Source organism: Poeciliopsis prolifica, unplaced genomic scaffold (assembly GCF_027474105.1).
Source record: "Poeciliopsis prolifica strain line A6 unplaced genomic scaffold, Auburn_PproV2 SCAFFOLD001, whole genome shotgun sequence".
NCBI lineage: Eukaryota > Metazoa > Chordata > Actinopteri > Cyprinodontiformes > Poeciliidae > Poeciliopsis > Poeciliopsis prolifica.
The window spans coordinates 1,500,122-1,513,819 of record NW_026562376.1 but is presented as its reverse complement, the minus strand read 5'-3'; the positions used below and the strand labels follow the sequence as shown (position 1 = coordinate 1,513,819).

The following is a 13,698-nucleotide window of genomic DNA, read 5'->3' as shown; positions in this document are numbered from 1 at the left end:
AGTTTCTCCGTCTGCTCCTCTGTCTGCACGCCGTCTGTGTGCCGTCTGCGCGTCCGTCTGCTCGTCTGTCTGCGCGTCGTCTGCTCGTCTGTCTGCGCGTCCGTCTGCGCGCCGTCGCTCGGCTCTGACTGAGGGAATATTCTGCCTGCATCATTCGGCCCCCAGTAAAACACGCCGCCCCTCCTGCACCCGCAGCTCAGACCTCTGTGACTGTGAGAGAGAGTGCCAGAGTGCAAACCTGCCACCACAATAACATCATGTCTCCGCTCCACGCTCCCAGGAGAGCGGCCTTATCAGGGGAGGCGAGCTGCAGATGGAAACCGAGGCGCCTCTGGGCCTAAAAGCAGTGAAATGCCTCATCATTCTGGAGGAAGAGACATCTTCATTTTTATATAAGAATCCTGTTGACAATAATTTCATTATTTGGTCTCTGTTCACAGAAGTAACCGTGCCACACTTTGCTGAAGCTAAACATAATTCTCATAATTCCTGCTGTTTGCTTCAGCGGTGCCCAGATGGCAGTTTTCTGGATGGTAATTGACCTTTATGAAGCCTGACTCTCCAGTTTAGCTGAAACCAAATTTTATGTCTAAAAAGTTGCTAAATATAGGAACAAAGTTACTAAGTTGGCAATTATTGTTAACCATACAGGCTGCTGCTGGCCACGCCCACAATCAATGTTTACACTCCACATGAAAATGTCTGCAAACAGATGAGCTATTATACAACCGTACATCTTTGAAAAGCAGAAGTGGAGCCTCCTGTACAGCCAATCAGAATACAGCAAGTGGTTTCTCGATGGTAAACCAACTAAACACTCATCTTTCTGTACAGTGAATATAGGTGAAACCAGCTGACCAAACATGCTGGAGCTTTATGGATTCTGCAGGGGTTGCTAGGTAACAGGCCTGTTACATTCCAAAACCTTTTGAAACTGCTCATTTTCCAGACACCAAAACCATGAATCTGTTTATGAAAAAACAGCTGGGTGGTTTTTTAAGCATTTTGGATGTTTGCAGCAGAAACTCCAATGAAAGTACAAAACTGTGCAAAATGTGAATCCTGTGTAAAGCGTCCCTTTAACTCATCACAGGCAAAGAGTTTCACTCTGTTCTGTAAATTCAGCAACAAACTTATTTGATTCACTTTCTAGAGAAACTCAGAGGCTTTTTAGGGTCATAGTGTGTGTATATGTAAGTGTGTGTGTGCATTATACACATTATTATTATTTAATCTGTTTATGGTCAGACTTAAACTCAAACAGAATGTTGATGGATGAGTTTGGATTTGCTATAAGCTTTAGAAAATCTCCAGGTTTGATGCTTCCCTGTTTCACATTGATGCTGCTGCTGTGCTGCATATGTTTCTTCTTGCTGCTCTGGTTGATCACAGCTAGTGGAGAGGATGCGTCACAAAACTGGTGTTAATTTTTACCTTTCAAAATGGAAATAGAACAAAAAAGTCACAATTTGATATTTTTATTTTGCCTGTGAAAGAGTGCATCTCGTTGCTGCCTGAGGCAGCAGCAGAGCTGCTCTCGCTCTTTGCTCTGATACTTTGACTTTTCTTTGTTGTCTTTCCGGCCTTCGGCCCAGTCCCGCTCTCGTCCCTCGTTTTCCCGTGTGTGTGCGTTCTTCCACTCCGGATAGCTGCGTAAGCAGTGACGGACACACTCCTGTGGTCCTGCTTGTTAGCGCTGTTTCCGGGCAGATCGGAGTCTAATGGGAGGAAATCAGAGGCTGGAGATGCCATCGCAGCAGAGCATAGAAGAAGAACCATGCCTGTGTGTTAAAGGGGCCATGGATTTAATAGTCCAACTGCCTTCCATATTATGATCTGAATAATTATTTTATTCAGTCAATTTACTCATGGCAAGTTTAGAAATAGCTTAGATTCAACCAATAATTTTGTTTCTGTTTGAAAAAAAGAACCAGCTCTAATAAAACAACATCAAAGGAAGAAATGATCTGTTCTTATTTATATTTTCATTTTTTAAAAATGGAATGTTGAAAATTATTTTTCTAGATTCTAATCAGTATGAAAATTGTTACTGGCATGACAGGGTTTGTGTTTCTGTAGTGACTGTGATGATTTGTTTTGGTGATGGTCAGTTTGAGGCTAAAGGCCCCATTATGGTACTAAGTTATAAAATGATTTATTTATTTGACATAAAGAGATTAAGAATAGATTTTTATGATTGAATTGTTGCATTGTGGTTTTCCATTCATGTTTTTGGCTTTTGATGTAAAGCCAGTGACTGTTACTTATTGCATTAGTTTTATTAGTTATTCTGATGATTAATCAATCATTTTTTTAGACAAACTTTTATCTCGTCGGCTGCAGATGAATAAGATGAAAGAGTTTAATATAATCTCTGCTGCTGCAGGTGAATTGTTGCAGATTATCAGTGAGCAGCCAGATTCTGTCGCCCTGTCAGCCACGGATGTGTTTTGTAAGATAAAGTTAGTCAGTAACAGCAGAGGCAGACAGGTTGTGAGTCGCCTCCATCGTTCTGCTCCTCTCTGTATTGTGGGGTCGGTGTGGGGGGGAAACGTGGCTGGAGGAGCTAAATCAATCCATGATGAGATGGTGGGTGTGCTTTTTTCCTCCTATTTTTTCCTCCTCTGCACCATCAGCTCACCGTCTCCTGTTACCCCGCTGCCCCCTTTCCTCTGCCCTCCCCCACGGTCTGAACCCCCCATCCCCACCCTCCCCTGGAGTGAAGTGGTAATTATCCATCGATTTCTGCTCTGCTTGGTGAAAATGTATCATGTCAGAGCGGCGCTGTGTGTAGCGCAGCACACACAGTGGAAAACGGTGCAGCCTGGTTGGGCATCAGACCAAACAGTGGGAGAATCTGGGAGACGGCCAGCGTCTCCTGAAAGCCGTAGAGATGGGTCAGAACAGAACCAACCCACTCCGCCTGCTCTCCTTTCATTCTACACAGATTAAATATTGAGTTGCAGTTCTGGTGATGTCAACCTGTGACCATAGCAACAAGCTCCGGGATGCAGCCCACTGTGGTCATCATAACCCATCCAACTTTGAAACATAGATTTTTCCTTCTGGTTCATTTGAAGCTGACGTCTCCATACAAGCCAGACGCTGCACAGAAAGCTGTGTTTTGCTGCAGTGAAACCCAGTAGCAGCAGGACACCCCTGCCTGCAGGATGCTGTATTGATTAGTGGTCGACTTTAGCTGTGTCTGCTGCAAACTCTGAAAGCAAAGCAAAAATTCAGACAGTCTTCATTTTGGAAAACTTTTAGACTCACAACAGAAAAATCTTCCTCTAACAAGCTGATGTGCTTCTGACATGTTTTCACTTCATGCTTCTTTACAGAGATCCAGTCCAGTTTTATAGGTTCAAACCAGAACAGGAAACTTTTCAGGCATTTTGTCCAAATAAGAGCTTCAGTTTAGATATTTTTATTATTGTTTCCATGTCGTTGATTTGAGTTTGTGCATCTGGAAGGGACAGTGCTTGTGTCCATTCAGTCCATGTATGAAGAGCCCTTCAGTGTAGATGCTTTCACTGAGGGAAGGAGAATCTAAGCTGTTTTCAGCTTCAGTGAGTTAGAAGAAGAGTAGAGCTGCAGGGAGCTGCTTAAAAGGAAACTGTTTACTTTCTGTAAAGGCTGCTGAGGACAGACATTCAGGGTGATGCATGTTTTTGTAAATATAACATTTACAGCTAAAAGAAATTGTAAAAATATTTTAAATATCCGTGATGTTCCCTCCGCCTAATAGATATATTTATTAATAGACATATTTAATAACTTGGCATTGCAGGAAGGGCCAGCAAAAAAATTTAAACATGGATCTGAATTTGGTGTTACTGATGTTAGCAGGTTAGAGGTGTGTTTCAGATCTCTGAGAGCATTAAGGTAACGTGTTGGTTCTGTCTGTCTGTCTGTCTGTCTGTCTGATTTAAAAGAAACTTACTGGTACTTTTGGTTTCATTCTGTTCAATTCAATGCAATTGCTCCACAGAAAACTGATAAACTGCTGAAACCTGAATCTGTTATTTCAATCATGAATTGCCTGTTTATCATTTTCTGTCAGTTATTAGGGGCCATTGTGGAGGGCTCAAAGAGCCACTTATGGCTCCAGAGCCGCAGGTTGGAAACCCCTGCTTTAGATTTAGATCCAGATGAAAATCTGCAGCAGAGTTAAAAAAATGTTTCCATTTGTTCTGCATCTAATCTGGCTGAGACTGAGCTGCTTTTTAGTTAGAGGCTGTGATGTCACCGTAATCTCTGTAAAATTAATGCTGACTTGAATCTTTGGATGTTTTGCATGTGGAGGAATAGTTTTTGTTTTGCACTAAAAGATAAGATCAGATATGAGGTCTGAAGATGTTCATCCAATCACTGAGCTTCAGGGCGTGTGTGTGTGTGTGTGTGTGTGTGTGTGTGTGTGTGTGTGTGTGTGTGTGTGTGTGTGTGTGTGTGTGTTGTGTGTGTGTGTGTGTGTGTGTGTGTGTGTGTTGTGTGTGTTGTGTGTGTGTGTGTGTGTGTGTGTGTGTGTGTGTGTGTGTGCAGCCTATCCTGTGATTGGCTGGTGGATTCGTCTCTCTCGCCTCGTCATCTTTAATTAATGACACAGCAGCTACTGTAAATATTTCAGTTTGATTTGATCGTTTGTTTTGCCTGAATTCCCAGATTTATATCAAGAAACTGAAAATAAAAATGGATTGAAGGATTTGAGTTGAATGAGGGATTCTGGGAAATTTTGAAGTAGAGCATCCCACAGGTGGTGTTGTCCCCATTCTGTTGTCTGGGAATCATTCAATATAAAACATGTTAGTTTTTTTCTCCTGTATTAAATGATGGATTATTTTATATTGTCAGAGTAACCAGAGGGAAACAGGCGTCAGATTCCCTTTCCCTCTGTTATTATCCATTAAAGCTTCATCTCAGCTCCATGTTTCTGCTGTAAAGCTTCGTTGCAGGAGGAGAAATGAAACTACAGGCTTGTCATTGTGCAGCGTCGACTTTCTCAGTAATAAACTGTAAACATCTCTGCTGATTCAAGCGGGGAGCAGGCCTCAATCTCCTTTAAGCTGTTCTTATTGATTATATTTAATAAAATCGGACATTAAAAATGTCTGATGTTTCTGTGGCTCTGTGATTACCCAGCTTCCCCTGCCTGCTGGCGACATGTGAGCTTACAGGCCTCACATCTCTTGACTTGGCTCTTTCCCTGGTTCCTGAAGCTGATGGCGACATTTCTGCGTCCTTGTTAGAGGCTAAATATGGCTCCATCCGCCTCATCACGGAAAACTGCAACTCACTCTGTCGCCGTCAACAGAGACTTCTAGAATGAACAGATAAACCAAATTAAAATGCTTGGATGAGATGTAATGACATATATTATTAATATTTAGTGATTTTCCTGTTTTTACTGAATTCAAATATTGAGATTATGAGTTTTATTTTCATAGAAAGCGTAATGGCTGCATGATCTGCAGCTAATATGCTCAATAACTGTATTTAAGCTGCAGAATGTAAATTTTATGAAAAATATTTGTGCATATTTGTTGATACTGTCATGACAGTTTATTATGAGACAGATAATCTGTGAAAAAATCAAGCTGCTCTGCCTTCTCCCAGCACTAACTAAAAACAGCCAATCAGATCCAGGAGGAGGTCTTAGTGCTGCCAGTCATCCTCTGTGTGGTGCTGCTCATCCTCCTGTGTTTTCCCCTGTTGCTCTCTGCTACGCTACAGCTAGCATAGCCTGTCATGAGTACTAAAGTTTGTTAGCATAGCCACTGATAACGCCAGATAAACAGTCATTCTGTCACAATGAGTTCGTCCATCGTTAACACATTTAACAATGAGTACATTTAACACGAGGATGATTGACAGTGCTAAGCCCCTCCTCCTGGCTCTGATTGGTTGTTTTCATTTCTTCAGATGGCAAAGCAGCTCAGAGACATCTGCCTTTTCACCGATTCGCTGTCGCTTAATAATAACAAATATGCGCACACACACACACACACACACACACACACACACACACACACACACACACACCCTCTGTCTCTCTCATCTCTCTCCATGGTTCTGAAAGCCCTGATGTCTCTGGCTGGACGTCCATCTGGTCGTCTTGCTACATGGAAGCGACTCAGAAGATTTAAGTCTTTTATGAGTTGATTTTAATAAAATAATATTTGCTGTATTGTAAAGATAAAAGCTGGAGAAGCTACACAACGGTCATTTACACTAATGCGATGGTATTTTTTACGTTTCATCTGTCACTGAAAAACGAAACAAAAACTGTTTTAATCTGTCTGAGATCAGCAACTGGTGTCACTTCCAGCTGTTATTATTATTATTATTATTAATAATAATAATAATAATAATAATAATAATAATAATAATAATAATATAATATAATAATAATAATAATAATAATAATAATAATAACAATAATAATGACTTACAGTTCTTTTTTGGCCCCTTAAAAACTTACGCCAGTCGCGGTCACAGTTATTAATGAGGAGGATTTCTGATGGCTGTTTTTTGTTCTTTTAGCACCAATTCACAACAAATGTTGAAAAAAATCCTTTAAATTCCATGACACATGATTCCGATTGATCCTCGTAATCAATCAGTGCATGAAGCTCAGTTTATCATACAAATCAGTTTGAAAGTTTCTGTCTAAGGAAACTATGGAAGCATTGAGTTTTTGACGGCTTAAATTGAACACAGGTTCAGAGATATGCTTCATCTGTTTATGAGTCTGAATTAGTTTTAACTGAGTGATTGTGCTGAATGTGTGACCGTCTGGCTGAGCAGCAGAGGAAAACTGAGCGCAGTGTTTGCATGGACGGCTTCCTGTCTGCTGGATGATGATGATGACCTGCCTCCAGTGAAATCCTTCTAATCCTGTTTTACTTCAAACAAAACATGTCATAAAAACGGATCTCAGGAAATATCCACGGTTCCTGCTGTAGTTTGGGTTCCTTGCAGAAAATACTTGTTATAATTTTTCATTTTACAGTAATCATTCATGAGAATATTAAACTGCGAGAGTAAAATCCTTCATTTGAACTGAAAATCGCTGGTTGTCTCTGCATTCCTGCACTGAAACTATAACTGCAGCCAGCTGCACTAAACCCTGACCATGAAAATCTGATCAAATCTGCTGTAAATCCCTTCCTGTCTTTACATTTCTAATAACAAGTAAACTTCCTGCTCCAGTATGCATCACAGATTAAGCCACCCCTTAATGCTGCGTGTGCAAAAAGATTTCTGTTGCACGCTCACTCCCAGAAAATACAGATTTCACACCCTAAAGCCGTCCCCTGACTCCTCATTATGGGCCGCAACACAATGGAGGGATTTCAGGGTCGCACCCTCCTCCTCCTCTTCCTCCTCCTCTTCCTCCTCCTGTTACATGGTGCAGTCTTCCTCTTCCTCCTCCTCCTGGTTTGGCCCCAGGAATGAATATCTACAGTCTGGGATTCTATTGTCTGGACACTGAAGCGCAAAAGGCAGAAGCCTGAAGACTGAATATATTAAATGCTTTTCTTTGCGGAGAATTGAACAGGTGTTCAATGAGAAACTCCAAGATTAAATCAGTTTTATGAAAATGTAAAAAACTCTAATAGTTTCCAGTAAAGTTGTATTTACCAGGTTTGTAAAACTGCCTGTTCTGATGTGGCATTGAGATATTCAAGAATAAAACTTTTTTTTTCCTGCTTGATGCCTCACTGTGTGCATGAGACATGAGGAAAAGGTTCACAAACATGACGAGTTGGAGTTGAGCAAAATAATATGTTCTGATCTTTACCATCTTAAGTTAGCCGTAAACAGTTAGCATGACTAAAATGTACATTTTTCCTGTCATGTTTGGTTGTGAAGTAAAAAGATCCAAATGCAGGAAAAGAGAGCGCAGAATTAATTTGATGGGAATAAAAGTTAATTATATGAATAATCAAGAGGAAAACATACAGAACAGTTGGATCTGAAGTGGAAGTGGCACAAATTCAGAGACATTTGGATTTTTTGGAGTAAAACATCAGAACTGAGTCGTTCAAACTGCAGTGAAAAAGTTGGATACGGGTCACATGCCTACCTGGAAATACTAAAGTCCTGCTGTGTTTTTGTAACGTTTGTGATCAATTCAGTCGTTGTGGAGGTGATGCTGTGGGCAGGAAGGACCTCCATTAGCAGTCAATGTTGTAACAAATCTAAAAAGGCTTCTGACTGAAGACTATCACTGTATGGCAGTCTCGTGCTAGCATGCTAACATGCTAACAGCTCGATGTCCAGGGAATAGAGACAGTGACACTGTCCACAGTAACATGTTATGAACGTCACCATCAGGTGTTACGCCAGCTCTGCTAATCCACCTCCTTTGTTTTTGCCGCTCCTCTTTAAATCTCTATCTGACCATTTGAGCTTTTGAAATGCTAATCAGCTTGACCCTGTTGTCACGGTTACTCATCACAACTCTCCAAAAGTAAAACAGTAAAACAAAACATTCCTTTCAGCTAATAATTATAAAGTTTGATTTAACCATCAAACTTCCATCAGTTTGTTGTGCATGAAGCTGAAACATCCTGAGGCTCTTGGTGTGTCAGCAGCGCTGCACGTCCATCACTGTCACTGTGTGTGATTGTCTGTAAGTGCACAGGAAGTGTGTCTGTTCTAAAACCATCTGCTGCTCGTTAGGAGCCCTCCCTGGATGAGCAGCTCATGATTCATTGTCTCTAACTGGGACATCCTGTCTCTCCGTGTCTCCATCTGGCTCCAGCTCTGCATTTCCAGCCTTTGAGTTCAGAGCAAGATTTACAAAATTTGAATCAAAAACTGTGGAAAAAAAACTTTCACTCATTACTTTTGCTTCAGTGCTACTATATTTGTTTGGAAGCAGCAGTCAAGGCAGAAACTCCCACAACTCGTCCTGAGACGTCCTTTCCTTCCTCTTCTGCCAGATTTCTCGTGTCCCTCCTGCTGTTGTTCTGTTTTGTTCTGGTCCGATGTGGGAGTCCGGCTCGTTCCGTTTCCCCGCTTTGAATTAATCAGCAGAGCTTTTCTAATTGTTCACACGCTGCTCCTTTCTTAATCAAGTCCTTCACTGCAATCACAGTGCTGCTCTCTGGAGAGCGAAGGGCGAGACAATCTGAAGGACAAGAGGAAAAAAAACTGGAGAACAATAATAATGATAATGATGATAATAATAATGATCATAATAATGATGTAATAATGATAATAATAATAATGATAATAATAATAATAATAATAATAATAATAATACTGAGAATAATAATGATAATAATAATAATGACAATAATAATAATAATAATGATGATAATGATAATAATAATAATGATAATAATAGTGATAATAATGATAATAATAATGATGATAATAATAATAATAATAATAATAATAATAATAATAATAATAATAATAATAATAATAGTGATAAAAATGATAATAATAATAATAATAATAATAATAATAATGATGATAATAATAATGATAATGATGATAATGATGATAATTATAATAATGATAATGATAATAATAATGATGATAATAATAATAATGATAATAATAATAATAATAATAATGATAATAATAATAATAATAATAATAATAATAATAATAATAATAATAACAACGATGATAATAATAATAATCAAGCTGTTGTTTGTTTTGTTTACATTTTTGCGCATCACTGGTTTTTCCTCATTAAAGTGGACGTGCAGGTTGTTTATGCCTGAAGGCTTGAATGTTCTGTGTTTGCATTTGTTTCAGTTGACTGATTATTGCTCATATTATTTCATACGCTAACTCTCACTTTGTGTTTCAAGGGCAAAACAAAATGTTCTGTTGAAGTTAAATGTCCTGTGGAGACGTCCGCCTCTGTCTGCATCAGTCTTTGCTCTAAACCTGGACAAAAGTCCTGATCCAGAGTTTTAGGGTGTTTATATGCAGCTGCTCAGTTGGGGACAAACTTCGGCTAATCACTTACGTTAGCATTTTAGCAAAATTGAAAACTGTTTATCACATTTTTCTTCCTCTAAATTAATTTTCCAGATAAATTCTAAAGCTCTAATTTACTTGACTGTTTTATAAACTTCCATGCAAACATCCTGTCCTGTGCCTGTGAGTGGAGCCCCCTAGTGGTCTGCTGCAGTGTAATATTTAGAGATTTCTCCAGGTTTTGCTTTTTTATCTCACACTTAAATGTTTTATATCATCAAAAACTTCTGATATCAGGCTGAGATGATGTGAGTGAATAGTCAAAGCAGTTTTTGTGAGCTGCTTTCTGTTTCTCTGATCAGTCAGAGATCATAAAGTTAAACAGAGAAATTCCTCAACAGATCCTGTCTGACATCATGACACCTGCAAAGCCATCCATTCATTTTCCAACAGTGAGGAGAAATTATTTGTAATCACTTTAGTGACTAAACATTCACTGAATAGGAGAAAAATATTCTCCAACATGAATAATTCAGATTCTTGAACAAAAGTGAAACAGAAAACTGATCCGATATGGAAGGAAAAAATATGACAGTGGTTTCATGTCTAATGGAAAATAATGGAAACTCATATCTCATAAATGATTCATAATGACCAGAGAAGAGGATGTTTATTGGAAGGAGGGGTTCAGTTATAATCTCCTTGATACAGTTTTCTCTGTTTATTATGCAGGCTGCCTTATTAGTCAGAATCTGCACCCTAAAGCCTTCCAGTATTTCTGACCTTGAATTGTTTACAGTTTCACATCATGTGTTCATTTGGAGCATAAAAAACTCCAGACGAAGCCGCATCGATTGATCGAGGCCAGCGGCTCCACGGCCCGGTTCTGCTGAGGCGCTGAGAACAGGGAGGGGTCAGAGTGCTGCTGCTGCTGCTCAGCTGCTGCTGCTTCACAGAGAAATCCATTTTATACTCATGAAACTCGACTGCAGCCAGAAAACATTCTTAGAATAAAGGAGGATAAAAAGCAGAACCTCAAACTTTATTTATTATGTTTCAGTTTTGGTATTTTTTGCACATAAAAGCTGTTTGTTTGTATTTTTCCTCTGATGCTGATCTGGATCATTTAATCAGTTTTTCTTTATTATGTGTTTGGGTTAAAGAACATTAATTTATTGTGGAAATGCTGAGAAAATCATTTATTTATTTTGATTCTTTAATTTTAAGAAAGATTGAATGATTGGTTTTGATGGAAATACATTTTTGTTTTTTAGAATAAATATATCCTACTAAAGACTTCACATTTTTAACTTTCATTCACTAAAATGTTTTTTATATACAATAGTAAGTACCTTATTTAATTTTCTTCATTTATCTCAAAACTATTTACACTATTTCTGTAAAGGTTTAATGTTTAAGGCTATTGGTGAATTTATTGCTTGTCACCTCCTGCAGATACAGAGAAAACAAACATTCATGAATTAAAATGTTAAAAATTAATTAAAACTATTTTGTTTGTTTGGAAGGTTTTCAAACTGCTGCTGCTGCATTGATCATTTTTGAGATCAGTTAATGAACATGATGGATTAAGTTGAGCTTTCTCTCCTTCCCTCTCGATCCTTTCGCCTCGGCGTTTATGTGGGACGTTTTGACGGTGGAGCGTTTTCAGCTCCGTTCTTTTTAGTGACGAAGCGGCGCCTCCACGGTTGGCAGCGTTTGTTCTGTTGGTGCCTGCTTTGGTTTCCTCAATCAAGCCTCGGCGCCTTCAGTCAGCTTCCCGTGATGTGAAAACCTGTGTCAGGAAAATGGGAACAGTGTATCTATTGATCAGTGAAACATCAGCCGCCATGGACGGCCCAACAGGTCGACCATGTTGGCGACGGCCGTGGTTTCACCTGGCGGCCAGGCGGAGCCGCAGATCCATCACGTGGTTTCTGTCTCTCCAGGCGTTCGGTCAGGCCTACACCAACCAGCGCAAGGTGGCAGAGGATGGAGAGACCATTGAGGAGACGCTGCTGCAGGAGTCAGCCTCCAAGGAGGCGTATTACATGGGCCGGCTGCTGGAGCTGCAGACGGAGGTGACGCTGAGCCGCTCGGTGGCGTCCAACGCTCAGGCGGAGAGCGAGAGGCTCAACGCGCTTCTGCAGGAGCTGCGAGAGGTGAGCCTGACTAACGGCACATTTATTTTCATTTTGTGAGGTAACTGGTTGACCTTTCATGACCTCTGGAAACATTTACTGATATTTTTAAAATGATAGCGGCACAAATGAATATTTCTACTGAGCAAACGTTTAGCGCAGTTTGGTGAAGGTTCAGAGCTTCGGCAGGTTCAGGCTGTCTGCCTCAGTCAGGCGCAGATATGGAAGTGGACAGTTTTCACCACACACCATCAGTTAAACAAACATTAACAACAATAATTTGGATTATTTAGTCCATCATAAGAGAAAAATATGGGCTAACTGCATTTGGTAATTTCATTTGCTAAATAAAATGAATATTTTCATTTTATATAATGAAAATATTCTCTCTAAAAAGAGTTAAATATCCCTTTTTTAATTTTTACATCATGAATTTAAATTCTGACATTTCTTCAAACAAATTGTATATTTAGATATTTTTTTATTTTTTATTTTAATAGATCTGCAAAGGAAATCAAATAAATATCTGCTTTTCCTTCTGATTTTATATTTTACATATTCATGAGATCTTTGTTAAACCAATTGGGCCAAAACGTTGCCAAAGGTCAAGAGGTCATGCGGACAAACGTTCCAACCTTTGTCACAGAGGAAACGTGATGCATGCTCGTCCCTCCAAACGCCAACATGGCTGCAGGCGCAGCGTGGGGGGTCAGGAGTTCGAGCAGGGGTCAGACGCCACGGCAACCACTCCATTGTGGGGGACAAATCCGGCGCTAAGCTGGGAATCAGTGAAATGCCCTGAGCTCGGCACTGTGCAACGACTGGGCCAACTGGGACGCTCCCATTAAATACACCTCACTCATTCACTCAATGGATCAGAACTGCTGCTGCCAACAACCACTGCAGTTCCCTCCACACAGATTTCCCCTCATTCAGTGAATCCATTTAAATTAAACTGCAGCAGCAGACGACTGTCAGCGCACATCATGTGAAGCTGCACTTCATCAACTTTATCACTGCAGATGAAAAAGATGCTCTGCTCAGTGGAAGCATCATGCTGAGGGGCTGTTTCTCAAACTGGTCCACTTCTTAAAACAGGCGGCATTATGAGGAAAAAACATTCTGTAGAAATATTCAAGAAACATCTAAATACATCAACCAGGAAGACAAACTGCAGACGGACGATGAGCCTCAATGTGCAGGTTAGAAAGGAGCTTCAGCTCAACCAGTTCAATGTTTTGGTATTTATTAAATATAAATATTTTGGTTGTTTCGAACTGCCCTGAAAAAGGACAAGTTTGACTTGAACATGTTTGGTTTGGTGTATGTAAACTTCTGGTTTTTACTGTAGATACATTATGGATTTTCTAATCACGTCTCTGCACTATAAATGTGTTCAGGCCCCTCACTCTGACTGTGGATCAGCATTTCTGCCTGACTTTATGCACAGAGGGCTGCAGGGCAGCTGCAGGCAGCTCTGCAGCAAAACCTGAAGCTCACATATTCTGAAGAAGTTCTTTCTTTTTTGCTTTTCTTTACATAAAATCCATCAAAAGTTGCATGTTAGAATACATGTTCAGCAATATTTCAGTAAAATGAATTTGCTGCCTTCAGC

The 13,698-nt window shown here is 39.9% G+C and overlaps 1 protein-coding gene across 1 annotated transcript in view; it reads left to right on the top strand.

Moving 5' to 3' along the window:
- LOC129362449 (protein bicaudal D homolog 1-like) overlaps positions 1-13,698 on the top strand; it is a 28,223-nt gene that overhangs the window by 3,124 nt on the left and 11,401 nt on the right. Inside the window, 1 exon segment of the mRNA XM_055033971.1 lies at positions 11,892-12,104. Coding sequence (XP_054889946.1) covers positions 11,892-12,104 — 213 coding nt within the window.